The sequence below is a fragment of the Orcinus orca genome, chromosome 3 (genome assembly GCF_937001465.1).
Source record: "Orcinus orca chromosome 3, mOrcOrc1.1, whole genome shotgun sequence".
Taxonomy (NCBI): Eukaryota; Metazoa; Chordata; class Mammalia; order Artiodactyla; family Delphinidae; genus Orcinus; species Orcinus orca.
Window position 1 is genome coordinate 13,847,630 of NC_064561.1, and position 18,949 is coordinate 13,866,578.

At 48.1% G+C, this 18,949-nt stretch overlaps 1 protein-coding gene across 1 annotated transcript; it reads right to left on the minus strand.

Annotated features, from left to right (window-relative positions):
* Positions 1-9,389: 9,389 nt before the first annotated feature.
* On the minus strand, positions 9,390-18,009 carry CCDC105 (coiled-coil domain containing 105). Its single transcript, XM_004277633.2, has 7 exons — positions 17,327-18,009; positions 16,013-16,117; positions 11,254-11,452; positions 10,700-10,866; positions 10,469-10,564; positions 10,267-10,380; positions 9,390-9,738 (listed from the first exon to the last, which is right to left on the minus strand). Exons 1-7 carry the CDS (start codon positions 17,894-17,896, stop codon positions 9,490-9,492), a joined length of 1,500 nt encoding a protein of 499 aa, XP_004277681.2. The 5' UTR covers positions 17,897-18,009; the 3' UTR covers positions 9,390-9,489.
* Positions 18,010-18,949: the final 940 nt, after the last annotated feature.

Consider the following 18,949-nt stretch of genomic DNA (forward strand, 5'->3'; position numbering starts at 1 on the left):
TCATTGCAAGCCACCGAATCTTTGGGTAGTTTGTCACATAGCAATAGATAATTAATACACTGTATGTTACTGACTCCTTAAAAGAAAACAAAATGTATTGCTGATTTTTTTGCAATGCTGACCCCTACACATAACCACAATGAGGAATTGCTGTTCCCCCCACAACAATTAGAATACTGAACAAAATAACCACACTTTTGTGGGTTTAGCTTTTAAAATCATATCAAATATTAATTCTGAGAGCCAGTCCTCTGAAGGGGTGACTTCCTTGCAAGTTAAAAAGAAACAGTTCTCAGCTCTCAAATTTAATCAAGTTTTGCTTTCTACCACTAAAAAATTGAGATATAATTGACATCTAGCATTGTGTAAGTTTAAGGGGCACGACATACTGATTTGATACATTTATTTTGCAATGGGATTGCCAAGGTAGTGTCAGCTAACCCCTCTGTCTCCCTACGCAGTTACAATTTCTTCTAGTGGTGGGAACCAGGAAGATGTATTCTCTTAGGTAGTTTAATGTTTATAATACAGTTGTCTATAATTACCATACTGTGTATTAGATCTCTAAGACTTACTTATTTACTAGCTGCACATATACGCCATTAAACAACTTCAGTTTTTCTTGAACAAAAGGAGCCTACTTGATTGCCAGAGAAGAAAGTCTTTAATATTCTGCACAGAAGAATTTGTCATCTGCTAATAACACACGATTGTGTTAACTCTTCTCCCCATTTCATAGTAGGGGTTTTAAGTCACCACTCTCCTGTTGAATCCCCACACTGATTATATGATGTGTATGGGGCAGATAAATCACTGTTTGGTTTAACCACAAGAACATGAATCACTGCATTTGGACCTGATGGAGAGAACTGCTCATTGCTCAGAAGTCCTAGAGTCTGAGGTAGAACTATTTATGAAAGGACCTTGGGGTGTTAGCCAAAATGGAAAGAAGGAACAACTGGAATAAACACTCCAGGATTTGATCAAGAATTTTTGACTTTGCAAATTCATAGGAGCAGAGAGTAAAATGGTGGTGGCCAGAGGCTGGGAAGAGGAAGAAATGGGGGAGCTGTTGGTCAAAGCACACAAGCTTTCAGTTATGCAAGGTGAATACGTTCTGCAGATCTAATGAACGGCATGGTGACTGTAGTTAACAATACTGTATTGTGTATTTGAAAGTTGCTAAGAGGGTAGATTTTAAGTGTTCTCACCACACACACACAAAGAAGAACTTAGTAACTATGCCAGGTAATGGGTGTGTTAGCTCGATGGCGATGATCATTTCACAAAGTATACATATACCAAACATTAAGTTGTACTTGTTAAATGGATACAGCATTTTTTTTTTTTTCAGTACGCGGGCTTCTCACTGTTGCGGCCTCTTCCATTGTGGAGCGTAGGCTCCAGACGCGCAGGCTCAGTGGCCATGGCTCACGGGCCCAGCCGCTCCGCGGCATGTGTGATCCTCCCGGACCGGGGCACGAACCCGTGTCCCCTGCATCGGCAGGCGGACTCTCAACCACTGCGCCACCAGGGAAGCCCTGGATACAACTTTTATTTGTCAATTAGTCCTCAATAAAGCTCTTAAGAAGAAAATTTTTGACTTTGAAGATGACTCTGAGAGGCATTTAGTTTAGTCAGGGTTTCTCAATCTTAACATGGTTAACTGTTTTTGGCCAGCATAATTCTATGCCATGGTGGGGGTCTGCCCTTTACACTGTAGGACACTTAGCAGCACCTCTGGGCTCTATAGGTGCCAGGAGCATCCCCTACCTCTTACCTCCTAGTTGGGACAACCAAAAATACCTCTAGACATTGCTGAATGTCCCCTGGGGGCCAGAATTGCTCTTAGTTGAGGATCTCTGTTTTTATCCCAAAACAGAGAACTACTGAGAACTTTGTTGAGAACTACTGTTTTAGTCCTGTGTGACTCTCCTCAGTACAATGTCCCTGGCAAATTCTAGTCCATGCTTGACTGTTTCTGTGTCAGGGAACTCAGTACTTCACAAAATTAACCCCCCCCCCCTTCATGGTTGGACATCTCTGCAAAGCAGCAAGATCTTCCTTAGAGTAGAATAAGAATGATTGTTAAAGGATACAATTTCTCCTTTTGGGGGCGATGAAAATGTTTTGGAGTTAGATACAGGTGGTGCTTGTGAATTCAATGAATTACCACCTAATTGTATACTTTAAAATGGATAATTTTAAGTCATATGAATTTCCCCTCAATAATAAAAAAAGTACATGAGTTTTTACTATTTATGGAGACCTCCCTACTATCAGGCACTGGGGTAACTGACATACAGTATCACCTCAGTGAATCCTGACAGCAACCTGGTGAGAGAAGTAATTCTATTATCATGGTTTTACACAAGAGAAAACTGAGGCTCAGAGAGGTTAAACAAGTTGCTTAAGGTAACACAGCTAGGAGGGGTCAAGCCCAGGTCTGCCTCTCTCCCCAGCCGATGCTGTGTTGCTTCCTCTGCCAGTCTCTTATTTTCCAGGAAAACTGGGAAGATAATACAGGAGCTAGCAGAGTCATGGTGAACCAGCTAATTACAAGGAAATCTTTATATTTCTGAAACTGAAAATTAAATAAGGCAACACACGTAGAAACACTCTGCAAACTTTAAGTTCATCCACTTGTTCATTGATTCATGTAACAAATATTTACCCAACGTTTGCTATGTGCCTGGTACTGGGGATACGGAGGGGTAAGCCAGATAAGATCCCTCCCTGTAACAGATGCTGGTGCCACACCCATATCTCCTTGGCACCATCCCCATACATACTACACTGGCCTTCCCAACTGCAAGCCCCTTCAGCTCCCTGCCTGAAGGCTATCTCTGGCCACTGAAGCTTGCTTGGTCCATACAAAGGCCAGAAGCGCAGCCCTCAATCTATGACTGACTAGAGTGGATGGATAAGTACCCCAGCCTCCTTGCTCCTTGGTTGGAATAACCCTGAGATGCGTGCTCTCCACAGTCTCTGAGAGGTCCCCAGCAGGACTGAGCCTCAGTTGCCCATGATGGTAATTTGTTTAACACCTGTTACTGGCTGCCTTCTTTTTCCTGCACCACTGCCCTGCTCCTATCCTGGGACTTCCTCGAATTGCCTTCCAGATAAATTTCTTACACTTGAATTCTTGTTTTCAGGTCTGCTTCCAAGAGCTCTAAAAATAAGGCAGTACCTCAGGGGCTTGATAGTTACTAGACTATCACACACAAATGGGACAAGAATGATAAGGAAAAGTGCAGGGTATTATGGAAATTATATATAGGGGTTTGATCTAGTCTGTGGAACCAGGGAAACTGATGGTACTAGACAGGAAAACGGGTAGGAAGAGAATTTTCTTTTCTTTTCTTTCCTTTTTTCCCCCTCAATGCAGCTTCAAGTAGCATTCTTAGAAACATCTTTATAACAAGTGTTCTTAAACACTACATGAACGGCAGAATGGGTATAAGTTCCATTCACTGATGTAACACTGTTCCCAATGCAGCTTGCAAGTAGCAGCCTTAGAGACATCTTTATAACCAGTGTTCTTAAAACTTGTCTACATGCATGGCAGAATGAGTATAACTTCCATTCACTCATATACCACTGTGAGAGAGAATTTTCTAAGCAGAGGGAGTAACGTGTGTAAATGCTTGGGGGCAAAAGAAAGTCTGAAGCGTGGAAGAAACTCTGGTAGGCTGCATAATGCTCACGTCCCCCACCTCCCCTAAAGATGTTCATGTCTAAATCCCTCAAAGCTGTGAATATGTCACCTTACTTGGTCAAAGGTACCTTGCAGATGTGACTGAGGATCTTGAGATGGGGAGAGTATTCTGCATCACACAGGTTGGTCCGGTGTAATCACAGGTTTCCTTACAAGACGCAGGCAAGAGGGTCAGAAGCAGAAGAAGATAGAATGACCTAAGCAAAGAGTTAGTGTCAGGTTTAAAGATGCTGCTGTGCCCTTGAAGATGGAGGAAGAGGTTACAAGTCAAGGAGTGCAGGCAGCCTCTAGAAGCAGGAAAAAGCTAAGAAATGGGTACTCCTTCAGAACCTTCAGAGGAATCATGGCCCTGTGGACACCTTGATTTTGACCCAGTGAAATCCAGTTTGGACTTATGACTTCCGGAACTGTAAGATCTAAATTTGCATTGTTTTCAGCCACTAAGTATGTAGTAGTTTGTTACAGCAGCGATAGGAAGCTCACACAGAAATAAAACTGACTGAAGCGCCAGGTGTCAGAATACGGTGGGGGAGTTGCATGAGATTGGGGAGGAGCGGGTGGTGCGGTCAGATTGATAGGGTCTGAATGTTTGTGCCTCCCCCCCCAGCTTCATATGTTGAAATCCTAGCCCCCCAAGATGATAGAGTCAGGAGGTGGAGCCTCTGGGAGGTGATTAGATCATGAGGGTGGAGGCTTCATGAACGGGATTAATGTCCTTATAAAGGAGACCCCAGAGAGCTCCCTGGCCCCTTCCACCATGTGAGGGCACAGTGAGAAGGTGCCTGCTATGAGCCAGGAAGAGGGTTCTCACCAGAATGCGACCATGCTGCCGCCTTGATTTTGTACTTCCCAACCTTCAGAACCGTGAGCAATAGCTGTCTGTTGTTATAAGCCATGGCTGAGATGCGTTTGTGTATTATGGGGAAACACGGCAACAGGAGGTCCAGTTAGGAGGTTGTAGGACCATCCAGGCAAGAGCTGATGGTGCCTTAAACTGGAAGGTGAAGGGGATACGTGGGGCAGGGGATGGAGGAAAACAGATGGATTCAAAATTATTAGGAATAAAATCAACAGGGTGTTTGATTGCAAAAACTACCCCCTAGTTCTCAGCATAGTGGCTGGCTTCAGTTAATGCTACTGAACGATGTTGATTGAGTGACTAAATGAATGACAGGGATGCACCCAGTGTCCAAGGGAGAAGTTGCAGGACCCAATTATGGTTTTCATGGGCCTGAGGAACTTTCACCTTCATGGACCCCTTCTTCTGTAAAAAAAGGATAAAAAATTATTTTTTAAAAAAAATTTATTTATTTTAAAATATTTATTTATTTAGGCTTTGTTGGGTCCTAGCTGTGGCAGGCAAGATCTTTCATTGCATCATGCGGGCTCTTCATTGCAGTTCGCTGGCTTCTCTCTAGTTGTGGTGCGTGGGCTGCAGAGTGCACGGGCTCTGTAGTTGTGGTGCATGGGCTCCAGAGTGCATGGGCTCTGTAGTTGTGGCATGCGGGCTCTCTAGTTGTGGTGCTGGGTTCAGTAGTTGCCGTGTGCGGGCTTAGCTGCCCCACAGAATGTGGGATCTTAATTCTCCCAGCAGGGATTGAACCAGCGTCCCTTGCATTGCAAGACAGATTCTTAACCACTGGACCAGCAGGAAAGTCCCTAAAAAATCATTTAAAAACTGCATTTGTATAACTTACATGAGGTCACTAGAGTAGTCAAAATCATAGGGACAGAAAGTAGAGTGGTGGTTGCCAGGGGCTGGGGGAAGGTGAGGATAGGGGATTATTGTTTAATGGGGGTAGAGTTTCAGTTCTGCAAGATGAAAAGAGGAATGAATGGCTGGTGATGGTTGCGTAACAGTGTGAATGTCCTTAATGTCACTGAACCAGACACTTAAAAATGGTTATGATGGTAAATTTATGTTATGTGTATTTTACCACAATTAAAAAATTGAAAAAAATCCTGCATTGGTATAAAGATAAATATAATCCAGGCTGAAGTTATAATTTTAATAATTTAAATATATATAATATTTTATATAATCATATCATATGACATACTATATTGTACATTGTGTAAATATATTATATACTTATTTTTATATAGTTATATGTTTCTTCTGACTTTAAAAGAAATTAAAAAGAAAACATTTTCGTGGGCCCCTCCACCAGCGTCTGCTGTGGCCAATGCAGAAATCGGCCCTGGGAAATTGGCAGCAGGGAGGGAATGCATTTCAAACATGGTGTGCATCAGACCCATTAGAAATGCAAATCCTAGACCTTGTCCCCTGAGATTCAGATTCTGTAGGTCTGGAGTGTGGCCCAGGAATCTGTATCATTGAAGGGCACTGTAGGTATTCTCATGCAAATGACACCTGGACCATTCTTCGGGGGCAGTGCAGTATCCCCATGTGGGGACATCCCCACACCTTTAAAAGTCCAGACTTAACCCCTCACTTGCTGGGTGGCATTTTAAGTCTTGCCACTGCTCTATTTCCTCATCTCTAACACGGGGATGATGACATTCACTTTTTAGTGTCACTGAGAGGCTCCCTGGGTGCCCACAGCTCTACTTAGGGGAAGCAGCCAAAATCTCATCTCTGAGGCAACTGAGGGGATTGTGCAAATGCTGTTGGGGAATATTGGGTGAGCCGAGGTGACAAGCCGGGTCTGTGCCAGCTAGGATGAGGGTGGCAGGTTGCAACCCAGAGGGTAAGGCATTACATGCAAGGTTTGCATCCCCATGTAAGGTTTCTGGGGAAGATGGATGGACAAAGATGCAGACAAAGGGGACAGTCCCCAGGCCCAGGAAGGACCTGGAAGGGGCTCAAAAGTCAGAAGGGTGGTGATGACTCTATACCCCAGGAGGATGGATGCACTGTGCCAATGGGCTCCCTTTCTCTTTTGTTTTGACCATTAGAGAACAGTGGCCAAGAGAGGAAGAGGGGATAGAGGCATTTATTCCCCCGGCATCCACATGGCATTTCCTTCCTTCTTGCACTTAGGAACACTAGACAGTACTTTTCTCCTTCTGACCACCTTGCCCCTTCATACTTACGAGTGGCAAATGTGGCCCCTCACAATAAGTAACACCTTGGGTACTGTGTTATCCCTTGAGGTTTCCCTACATCCTGCCTACACCTCTGCAAATACAGTCCATTCTCATTATTCATGGAGGTTACGTTCTACAAAGTTGCCCAAATACTGAACCGTCACTCCCAGGAGAAACACAAAAAGTAGATTCTTGTGAGCCTCTGGTCCCGTATTTGTCAACTGATCCATACATAACCTTGTCTTATGTGTGTTTCTGCTTAAAGATGACTTATTTAATTATATATTGTTCAATAAAAATATTATACGTTAACGTGAGTCATTAATATTGAACTCAAGGGCAACAGCGCTATAACTTATGCCTGAAGCGAACCTGTGTAACACACGCATTTTCTCTGTAAGGCACGTGTCAGCCTTCTCGTACTTAGGAACACGAGACAGCACTTTGGCATGATGATTTGGAGCTGTTTAAAACAGTGAGATCACGAGCGAAAAGCCCAAAAATACAAAAAAAGGGCCAAAAAGTAGACTCGGAAAGGACGCTTGTTTAGGGATGAGACCTGAAACAGGAAGGCAGAGCTTTGCCTTGCTGTACCTTCTGGGATTGGGTGGTCCGGACGCAAAAGTCTTCTACTGCTCTGTGCATGCTCTCAAATGATTGGGGGAAGTGTCACGGTATTGGGGGTTGCGAATAAACTTTAGTGAATTAGGTGAATTCACAAATACAGAATCTCTGAGTCATGGGGATCAGCTGTTGTTTCTTTGTTAAAATTCCTTCAAATTGTGTGGGCTATCTGCTTCCTGTTGGCATCCTGATGGGTACAGGGAGGAAGTGCCTGAAGAACATTCCCAGGGAAATTAGAATCCCAGGGAAATTCGAACCCTAGGGAACCCCTGATGGTCCCCAGGCTGTGGAGTCCCTCTTGAGATAAGGGAGCTGGCTGTGATGCCCAAGGACTCTGAGTCAGATACTGCTGGTTTGAACCCCCAGCCCTACTCCTCAGCTCTGTGACCCTGGGCACGCAGCTCTCCCTTTTTTCTGTGTATTTTCCTGTCAAATGAGCATAATTTGCTCCACCTACACTCGGTTGTTATGGTGAGCCCATCGATGCTTATAGTCTGGAGTAAGAGAGAGTGAGCATGGGGCTTCCCTGGTGGCGCAGTGGTTGAGAGTCCGCCTGCCGATGCAGGGGACACGGATTCGTGCCCCGGTCCGGGAAGATCCCACATGCCGCGGAGTGGCTATGCCCGTGAGCCATGGCCGCTGAGCCTGCGCGTCCGGAGCCTGTGCTCTGCAACGGGAGAGGCCACAGCAGTGAGAGGCCCTCGTACCGCAAAAACAAACAAACAAAAAAAAAAACAGAGCGAGCATGGATTCAGACCCAGGTTTAAATCCTTTGTCCCTTGCTGGCTCTATGACCCTGGGCAAATGATTTCACCTTCCTGAACTTCATTTCCTTCTCTGTAAAATGTTGACTGGGCTCGGTTGTGACCATGTGACTTTGCCAAAAGGATAATATTTGTGAGGGTGATTTTTAGCACATGCATGGCCGGTCTCATGAGAGAGGAATCATGTGTGATTTGGTCCTTGCTGTATCCCCAGCACCTAACAGTCTCTGGCATGAAGCAGTTGCTTGGGAAATATTTGTGGCTTGAATGAGCACCCCTTGTTCTATGTACATTACACCCTGGAATCTTTCTATGAGAGCAGATGATTATCACAGCTTGGTGTGAAGAGTTCTGTGATGGGAGGGCGTCCAAGAGAACAGAGAGGAGAAATTGAACTATGCCTGAACGGGTGGGTGCAGTCAGATGGGCTTCCTGTAGGAGACCACACTAGAGCTGCATCCAACAGGAAGATGCTGCCTGCACTTGATCAACTTGTGAGCTCCCTGAGAGCAGGGACCATGTAAGCCTTGCTCACTGTTGCACTCTCAGCCCCTGGTTCAGAACCTGGCACTTTATAGGGGCTTAATAAAGGATGCTGTGAATTTTGAAGTAACCCCTCCCCCGGGTAAATGGAGAAAAGGGCAATGGGAAGCAGGGAGGGCTCAATTCCACCTCTGCACTGGAGTTGCTTGGGATCTGGGAATATAAACAACCTCCACTAGAGAGAGCTCCACGGGAAGCCTCATCCCTGTGTGTGTGTGTGTTTTGTCAATAAAGGCAGAATCCGAGGTCTGCTTAGAGAGCAGGCTGTAGAGTTCGGTACTAAAATTCCATCTCTTCTCCTTACTAGCTGCATGACCTTGGGCATCTGCTTAACCTCACTGTGCTTCACCTTCCTTAACTGTAAAATGGGAAGAACAATTCACCTGCAGTTGAAGATATTGTATGTGCAGCCACTATTCTATAGGTCTTAAATGTATGAACTCCTCTATCCTTAAGACAAGGCTTCGAGGTGAATGCTGCAATTCCACATTTTACAGGTTGGAGACACTGAGGCCAGAGAGCAACAGTGACTTGCCTAAGGCCACACAATCTGAAACCGGGGAGCCAGGATTTGAGCCCTGGAAATAGGGTGGCCAAATCCATTCTATTAACTTCCAGGATACACGACCTATAAAGTGTTATAGGGTAAGTGACCAGTAGGTGCCTAATAAGTGGTAATTATTAGGTTATTTTAAATTATAATTCTGCTAGAGGGAGCTCGGAGAGAGGTTGGGTCAGGAGAGAAGGAGGGCCGCTGGGCTGGGGCCGACTGGGGCTACGGTGCGCCTGTCACTTGCGGGCGACGCTGGACTCCGCGCGTGGTGGCGTGCGTGGGTCCCAGTCGTTGACCAGGCGCTGTGCCTGCTCATAGAACACGTGGGGGTGCCGCTGGCGGAGGCGCAAGCGCACCACGTTGTAGTCCACGTCCTGCCCGATCTTCTTGCAGTTGAAGCTCCAGGCGACGTTCTTGCGCATGGAGAGCAGCTCTTTCAGGTTCTCTTCCACATGCGCGATGCGGCGCTGCAGTTTGTCAGTGCCCTGGAGACGGGGAGGGGCCGTGTTGAGAAACAGGTGAGCCCCAGCGAGGCGCTATCTGGGATGCGAGGACACATCTGGGCCAGGTGTGCGTGTGAAAGGACAACAGCTGAAGAGGGGAGGGGCCTCAGATGGGGGCACATCTGAGTCAGGTGTGTGTGTGAAAGGGCCTCGCCTGGGAAGGAGCACAGCCAGGAGGGGCGAGCCTCGAATGGGGTTGGGAGTTACACACCTGGGCCAGAATGTACTTGGAAAAGAACCTGTGACAGGGCGGGTATGAAGGAGGGGATGCACCTGCAGCTGCGGGGAGGACCGGACCTTGGATAGAGGTGGAGCAGAGGTTGAGGGAACTTATTTGAGACAGGTGTGGGTATTGAAGAGCATCCTTCCGGTCAAGGAGTTGAAGGACTCACAGACCTGAGTGAGGGGGTCTTACCTGGGCTAAGTGTGCTTGAGAAACGAGTCTTACCAGGGCAGGGCTGCGCCTGGAGAGGGAGCGCAGACGCGGAAGCGGGATGGACAGGGGCTTACCTGGGCGAGGCGCGTGGCCTCCGGGAGTTGGGTGCCCACGTGTCTCTGATACATGCGAACCAGAGGTCTGTCCAGTTTCTCTCGAGTCTCCAGGTGACTTTTTGACAGAGGACCCTGGCGGAGTGTGGTGTGTAGAGCCGTGAGGCCCAGCCAACCTGACGCCCCTGGCCGCATCCCCGCAGACCCTTTTCCCAAACCGTACCTTGACGAGGCCGCGGGTGACGCACATCTCCTGGTTGAATTTCGTGCACCGGTGGATAGTTGCCCTCATTAGTCCTAAGGTCATGTTCAGTCTATCCTGGGTGGGTGGGAGCACAGGGAGAATCACATCGGCCTCCTGTCCCCTCTCCTCCTGCGTCCCCCTTCTCCCTTCTCGGTGCTATAGCATCCTAGCCTCCAGCCGCCAACTCAGAGCAGCGCCGGCGGGGCCCACCTTCAGCTCCAAGGTCTCGCGCATTTTCTGCGCTAGCGAGGCGCACACGTGGTCGCTGATCTGCTGTAGCTGTTCTCGGATGTCCTCCTCGTTCTTTGCCATATCTAGCAAAGTGTCCTTGGACTCCATTAACAGTCGCTTGGCTTCGTACAGCGCCGTGGCGCACTCTGACGGAGTGGGGAGGAGGGATGCGTGTGGGGTGTCAGGGTCTCCTTTTCCCAACCCTGGCTTTCTGCATCCCCCTCTCTATTCTCAGGTGGTGGTGGGCCCTGGGCAAGGGGGCTTTACTGATGGACTGGGAGAAAGTCCAGGGGAGGGGCCAATAGCGGGGTTCGTATGAGTAGCATCAGGGAGTGACTGAACGAGTCGGAGTGTGGGAAGCAGTAGTGCACAGGGGAAAGAGCTAATCAAGAACGTGTGCTCTGCTGGAGACTGGCACCCCTCTCTCTTGGTCGAGGGGGGCCGTTACCCGGGGAAGGCGGCAGCCGAGAAGTGGGAGAGAGGTGAGTACTGAGGAAACCCACTATAGTGGACTCCTTTCTGTGGAGTTTTACCTGGGGTATAGGTGCCCACAGGGTCTGGAGGAGGGGTTTTCAGGCCCTGAGTGCGCGGGGTGGGAACTCGGAAGAGGTTCACCCAAGAGTGGCGGCCGGCCTGCTCCAGAATCTTGTCCAGCGGCTGGTTCATTAGCTCCGCAGCTTGGAGCCTCTCCTTACAGCAGAAGACCAGAGTGTCGCGGCAGGAGGCCAGGGTCTGGGAGTGAGGAAGGAGAGAGAGGCAGAGGTCAGTTGTAAGCTGGGAGATTGGGGGAAGTGACTCGCGATCTCTCAGCTAGTGGCTGCAAAGTGTTTTGCCTCCAAATTGACTTTCTCCAGTTCTTGTTGCAGCCGGAAAGGAGCAACCCATTTTCAAGTGGAAGCTCAGATGCGCAGTACTCTCAGCCTCTGTCCAGAAGCCTTCAGTGGTCCCCGGGTGGGGAGTAAGGAACAGTAGGGGCTGGTGGCAGCTTTCCTGTTCCCAGTATTAGTTGCTTGGGTCCTGTGCCTGGCTCTGCTCTGGGAACCTGAGAAAGTCCCTCCCCCATCAATTTCCCCATCTGTGAAGTGGAGCGGTTTTTAGCTGTACCTACACTTTGGTCTTCTTGTGCCATCCCTTCTCCTCAATTGCATTCAGGGCTTATCCCACCCCCATCCCTAGTCTCCAGGTCTCCCTTCCTCTTTTCTATTCAGTATGAAGCACCCTCAGCTGTCTTCAGAGTTCCTCTTTCCAGGCTCTACTGCATCTGGACCCCCATCCCTACCCAAATCCTACTGCCACTATTATAAAATATATTGCATTCCTTAGATATTTGTGATTATTTGAAAGTCATATTAAAACAGAAGACTTGGGGCTTCCCTGGTGGCGCAGTGGTTGAGAGTCCGCCTGCCGATGCAGGGGACACGGGTTCGTGCCCCGGTCCGGGAGGATCCCACATGCCGCGGAGTGGCTGGGGCCGTGAGCCATGGCCGCTGAGCCTGTGCGTCTGGACCCTGTGCTCCGCAACGGGAGAGGCCATAACAGCGAGAGGCCCGTGTACCACAAAAACAAAAACAAAAACAAAAAAACCCAGAAGACTTCATATATATATCCATATAAACACCACATTCATCAAAATGTAAAATATTTCCATCACCTCAGAAATTTCCTTGATGCCCTGTACCTCTTTCCCACTAAGGTGCCTAGTAGATTAGTGAAGGGCTCAGGAAACTACAAACTTTGGACTGGCCATCCGGTTTTGTAAATAAAACTTCATTGGAACATGGCCGTGCTCATTCATGTACATATTGTTTCTGGCTGTTTCTGTGCTCCACTGGCCAAATTAAGTATAGATCTTTCTCGAGTTACGACGGGGTTACATCCCAGTAAACCCACTGTAAGTTGAAAATAGTATGTTGAAATGCATTTAATACACTTAACTTACCAAACATCATAGCTTAGCCTAACCTACCTTAAACGTACTCAGAACACTTACATTAGTCTACAGTTGGGCAAAATCATCTAACACAAGGCCTATTTTATAACAAAGTGTTGACTATTTCATGTTATTTATTGAATACTGTACTGAAAATGAAAAAAGAATGGTTGTATGGGCACAGAATGGCTATAAGTGTATCCATTGAATATTGCATGTAATTTATCGAATAATGTACTGAAAGTGAAAAACAGAACGGTTGTCTGGGTACAGAATGGCTATAAGGGTGTCAGTTATTTACCCAGTGGTTGACTGGGAGCTGTGGCTCACTGCTGCTGCCCAGCATCATGAGAGAGGATTGTACTGCATATTGCTAGCCGGGGAAAAGATAAAAATTCAAAATTTGAATTACAGTTTCTACTGAATGTGTATCACTTTTGCACCACCATAAGTTGAATCATTGTAAGTTGAGGACCATCTGTAATTGTGACAGAAACTGTATTGCACACAAAGCTTAAACAATTTACTACCTGACTCTTTAAGAAAAAGCTTTTGAAATTTAGAACTTCATATAAATGGAATCATACAGTGTGTCCTTTTTTTTTTTTTTTTTTTTTTGCGGTACACGGGCCTCTCACTGTTGGGGCCCCTCCCTTTGCAGAGCCCAGGCTCCGGACACGCAGGCTCAGCGGCCATGGCTCACGGGCCCAGCCACTCCACGGCATGTGGGATCCTCCCGGACCGGGGCACGAACCCGTGCCCCCTGCATCGGCAGGCAGACTCCCAACCACCACGCCACCAGGGAAGCCCTACAGTGTGTACTTTTAATGTCCAGCTTCTTTTGCTGAATATCATATCATTGAGATTCATCCATTTAGGTAAAAAAATGGATTTTAAAAGTCTTTCATTCATTAATGAATTCAAATATTCATTAAGCCCTTCCTGTATGCTGGGCAGTGTGCCAGGTGGCAGGGATACAGTGGGGAAAATGATCCGGTTCCTGACCAAAGGAAGTGAGAGGGTCAGCATGTGCAGATAAGATTGGATAGTGAGTGAATCAGAGAAATGGGGATTATCTGAAAGGGTGCATGGGATCAAAAGAGGTTTTTTTTATTGTGGTAAAATAGACATAGAAATTTGCCAAGGAAACCATTTTAAGTGTACAGTTCAGTGGCGTTAAGTATATTCACAATATGCAACCATCCCCACTGTCCATTTTCAGAACTTTTCACCATCCCAGATAGATCTGTATCCATTAAAGGATAACCCCCCATTTGTTCACTGGTGAGAATGATCCAATAAAGAAAAAAATATTGATGATGCAGTAGAAGGGGAGAAGGTAGGTGTGGCAGGTAGATAGAATTATAGGACTGGCACAGGAAAAATGAACGAAGTTTTCTTCAGCGGTTTCCATGCATTGGGGTCATTCATTGAGAATGAAGAAAGAGCAGGGAGTTGGAGAGATCTGAAGGAAGAGAAGGTATGAAATAACTTGCACAGTGGGACAGCAAGCCTTCTAGAGACACATGGTGAGATCTCTGGGAAAGCTCTGAGTGTCAGTTTGAGATCTGAGTTCATGATTTTAAGTTGAAACACGTCTATTTGGTGTGAGCATTTTTCTCCTGGGTTTGTATCTGTCTGTCTTTTCCCAACTCCCGATTTCCCTTTTTCTCTTGCAAGCCCTTCCCTAAGGGGGCCACAGGGTCTTCTCCCTTGTCTGTTTCAGACTTCCTTGAAGGATTTTTCAGGATCACCAGCTTTAAAGGAACATGACAGCGGCCTGGGGGTGCCGTAGGTTGAGTGCAATTAAGGTTCAGCACCACGGACAGTAGGTGCACCAGCTCCTAAGTCCTTTCCCCCAACTCCGCTCTCCCAACCCTGGCCGCTCCCTTCTTTGAATGCCCCTATAATATGAACTCCTTGAGGGCAAGGCCAGTTCTGTACTGTTCACAACTTTGTCCCCAGTGCCAGGCACGGTGGTTGGGACACCAGGTTACTGGATTAATATTTGTCAAATGGAAGAGTCAAAAGTACACACAGGCTCCATGAAACATAAGTACTCTCCCATCTCCATTAGTGATCTCATGAGGAAATCCTTGTTGCAAGAGTGAAGGATTCAGTGAGAGACCATCCCTGGCTGGAGCTGACAGAGACAAGCACATAGTACAGTGTAAAGAGCTCAAGACGTCTGAGTTAAATCATGAGGAAGTTCTCCCACTTCTGGGTACATATCCAAAGGAAATCAGGACCTCGAAGAGAAACAGCTCCCATGTACATTTCAGCATGATTTACAACAGTCAAGACACAGAAACAATCTAAATGTCTGTTGACAGATGAATGGATAAAGAAAATGTGATAATATATAATATATAATACAGTAATATAATAATAGTAGTAATTACCAGTAATAACAATATTACTATATTATATTAATACTATTACTATACTAATAATATATAGCAATAATAATATATTAATAATTAATAAATTATGTAGATATCAATATAGTATAGTATATAATAATATATAATGAAATATTATTCAGTCTTAAAAAAGAAGGAAATCTTGCCATTTGTGACATCATGGATGAGCCTGGAGGATATTATGCTACGTGAAATAAGCCAGATGCAGAAAGGTCTCGCTTATATGTGGAATCGAAAATAGTCACATTCAGAGAGGGAGAAAGTAGAATGGTGGTTGGCAGGGGCCGAGGGGAGAGAGAAATGGGGAGATGTTGGTCCAGTTGTACAAAGTTTCAGTTATGCAACATGATTAAGTGCTGGGGATCTAATGTAACTATAGTTAGCAATAGTGTCTTTCATAATCGAAATTTGCTAAGTGTCCTCACCACACACACGAGGTGATTATGGTGATTATTTCACAGTGTACACGTATATCAAATCCTCAATTTGTACATTTAAATATATACACAATTTAAATTTGTTAATTGTATCTTGCTAAAGCTGGGAAAAAAAAAGACACCTGAGCTGAAACCACAGCCCTACCACTGGCTAGCTCCATGCCTTGGGTGAGGCCATGTCTTTCTGAGCCTCAGTTTCCCCATCTCTAAAGAGGAGATCATAGTTCTATTTCACAGGAGGATTTTAAAGACTTAATGACTGCACAGGGCTTGGCACAGAGGGGGATGTTCATTGCTATGTTGAGGCCCAACTCCATCTCTCAGAGCTCCAGTCTTTCCCTTTCATAAAGTGGAAATACAGTGAATGTCAGGTCAGGGTGGGGCGGGTGTGTGGGTTGAGGGATTTGCTGTTGCTACAGTCCCCAAGGTTAGAGCAGTTTGCCCATTAGGTGGCCAAGGGTCCCCCTCCAGCTCCCTTAAAGTGGCCCCAGGTATTCCCAACCTTGAGCAGGGCCTCTGATTTTTCCATATCTTCCTCCATCTTCCTCTTCATCTTCTTTAGTTCCTCTTTCTCCCAGGTAAGCATACTGTCAGCTTTGTCAGGGATCTGGAAAACAAGGAGAGAATCTTTCACACCTTTGGGAGAGGGCTGGAGGGAGAGTTCTCCTTCCAGAGTAGTAGAGGGTTTGCCAACCTCATAAACTCTGGCTTTGGGGAATGGAGTTGGGGGCACTCTCGCCTTTTGGGGATCTCACTCTCTGAGAAGGCTTTACCTTTTAGGGGGCTCTCACTTGGGGTAGGTCTTACCTTCTAGAGAGCGGGGCTGGGGGCTTCTCCCTTTTTATAGGTAGGAGCCCAGTGAGCTGGGATGGAAGTGACTTAACCTGGGGAAAGGTTATCACCACTTTCTGGGGCTGAGGGTCCCCCTTCCTTGGTGATGGTCTTATCTTCTCTCCCCGGCTAGAAGTGGAGGAGTCTCATCATAGGTTTGCCTTCTTGAGGTCTTACTATCTGGATCTGGGGGCTGGGACTAGGAATCCCACCCTGTGGGTGGGGTCTCATCTCTCCCCAGGGAGGCTGGAATAGTCTCCCCTTTTGGGGTGGTGGTCTGGGGTTTCACTTTAGGGGGAGGATTTCACCAGGGCTGGGACTAGGGGTCTCACCCTTTCCCCCTGGCTAGGGGCTTAAGTCTCAGGTGCAGGGGCTGGGAGTCCAAGGGTCTCAATCTTTACGCAAAATCTGCTCCTTTCCGCCTGGGTGAGGCCCCGGGAGGGGTTCTCACTCGCTGAGGCTGGTGGGGGACTTTGGTTAGGGTTTTAAAAATAAGCATTTTGAGGAGAGTTTCGTCTGGGTTGGGACCAGGACATCACCCACTCTGCTCAGCTGGGGGCTTTGTGTGTGTTTTCAGTGGGATTGGGGCACTGAGGGTCTCATGCCTGTGGGAGGGTCTCACCCTCTGCGCCTAGGGACTGGGTGAGTGATTTCATGTCTGGGCTGGGGGTTGTAGATTTTACTCTTTGGGAAGGATTTCATCTAGTCTGACTCAAGGGTCCCACCTCTCCCTGGCTGGGAGACTGGGATAGATTCCCCCTCTGGGGCAAGGGGCCTGAGAATCTCATCTCTTTGGGTGGATCTCCGCCTCTGGCGCTGGGAACAAAGGCACCCCATCTTGGGGGTATTTTCTTGTGGTCTCACTCAATGGAGCTGGGCCGGGTTGGAGAGTTCTCTCTATAGGGTGGGTTTTGCCCAGGCTGAGAGCATCTGGGAGCGGAGGCCTCAGTCTTTGCGACTGAGCTGGGGGGAATGGTGGTCCCACCTTCTCAGACTTGGGCCGGTAGCCCCGCAGCTTGACGCTCTGCTGGTTAATAAGCAGGGCCTTGCGCACTTCGCTGAGCCTGTGGTCGGTAGCCTCCCGCTGGCGCTGCAGCAACCGCAGCTGCCCATTGATCTGGTGCTGGGCGCGGCTGAGGCGGGCGGCAGTGAGGCGCGCCCCACGAGCGTGCGCGTGCACCACCTCGGCCGTCTGCAGGGCCCGCGCGTCGCGGTGCATGGGCAGCGGCAGGCGCGCATGCCAGGCAGGCGGCTTCATCTTGCCCTTCCACAACGTAACGCCCTCACCCGGCGGTGGCTTCTCCATGGTGCTGCCACCTTTGAGCATCTCCACGCGGAAGCGCCAGGGCAGGATGTAGGCGGCCCGGCCGAGGTGGCGCGCCATGTGTGGGTCCCGCACGCTGTCCTTGGGTTGCCACATGGTCACCGCCTCTCGCCCACAGCGGTCGGTCAGCTGGTGCGCCTTCTGTGTCAAGGCCTTGGTCGCCTCGCGCCATGCTGGAGGCCCAACACGCGTGTCCTGGCTGTGCTCAACCGGGGGTATCAACACGGGCATGGTCCCTGTTTGGGCTCCTCGCCTGGCCCGAGGTCCTCTCCAGGAGAGGCAGGGACCCCCAACGACACGCAACTCCTTCCTGGCCTGAAGAGTGAGTGAAGCAGAGGACCCATCACTATGACGACCGTGGCAACAGCGCAGGCAGAGTTCCAAAAGTGGGGGAGGGGAAAGGCTACAGGGAAGGGTTGGATGGACTCTGCTTTGGAGCCAGGCAGAGGTGGCTTGGAATCCTGGCTCTTTGAGAAAACCGACCTCATCTAGCCAGCCCCTCACTGTTGCTTCTTACCCTCCAGGAACACGGGCCTTCTTCCAGCTCTGAGGACATGCTAAGGTCTTTCCCACTTCAAAGCTTTAGATTTCCTGTTCCTTCTGTGTAGTATACTCCTTTTCACCTCCTTCCCATGGCTGGCTCTTTTCCAGTCTTCAGAACCCAGCTTAAATATTACCATCTTTTGCGGAGCACAGGCTCCGGACGCGCAGGCTCAGCGGCCACGGCTCACGGGCGCAGCTGCTCCGTGGCACGTGGGATTTTCCCAGACCGGGGCACGAACCCGTGTCCCCGGCATCAGCAGGCGGACTCTCAACCACTGCGCCACCAGGGAAGCCTCAAATATTACCATCTGAAAGGAGTCTTTCCTTAGTGCAATATCTAAGCTCTACTCTCTCCCATCACTCAGGATTTTTAGTGCAAGCCACAGCAAAGGAAAAGATGGTTTCCCGATCAGAATCACAGCCAAAAAATACAAAGACACGTGGTGGCTCTTGAGGACACCATGGCAACCACTGCAGAAATCTCAGCTGCTGGTTGGCTGTCCCTGGGAGCGGCACTGTTACTGCGACTAGCAACTGAGTCAGTTCTCTATAGTACCTGCTTTTTTGCCTCCTTAGTTCCCAGGGTCCAAGGTGGCTGCATCTAATTGCCTGAGCCTGTGTCACATGATCATGCCTGAGCTACAAGGGAAGCTTGACTCATGTCTGAACTTCCTGTTTCTATGGCGGAAGGAGGACTTTGTTTTCCACCCACCAAGAGTTACATGATGTATAATTCCTCCA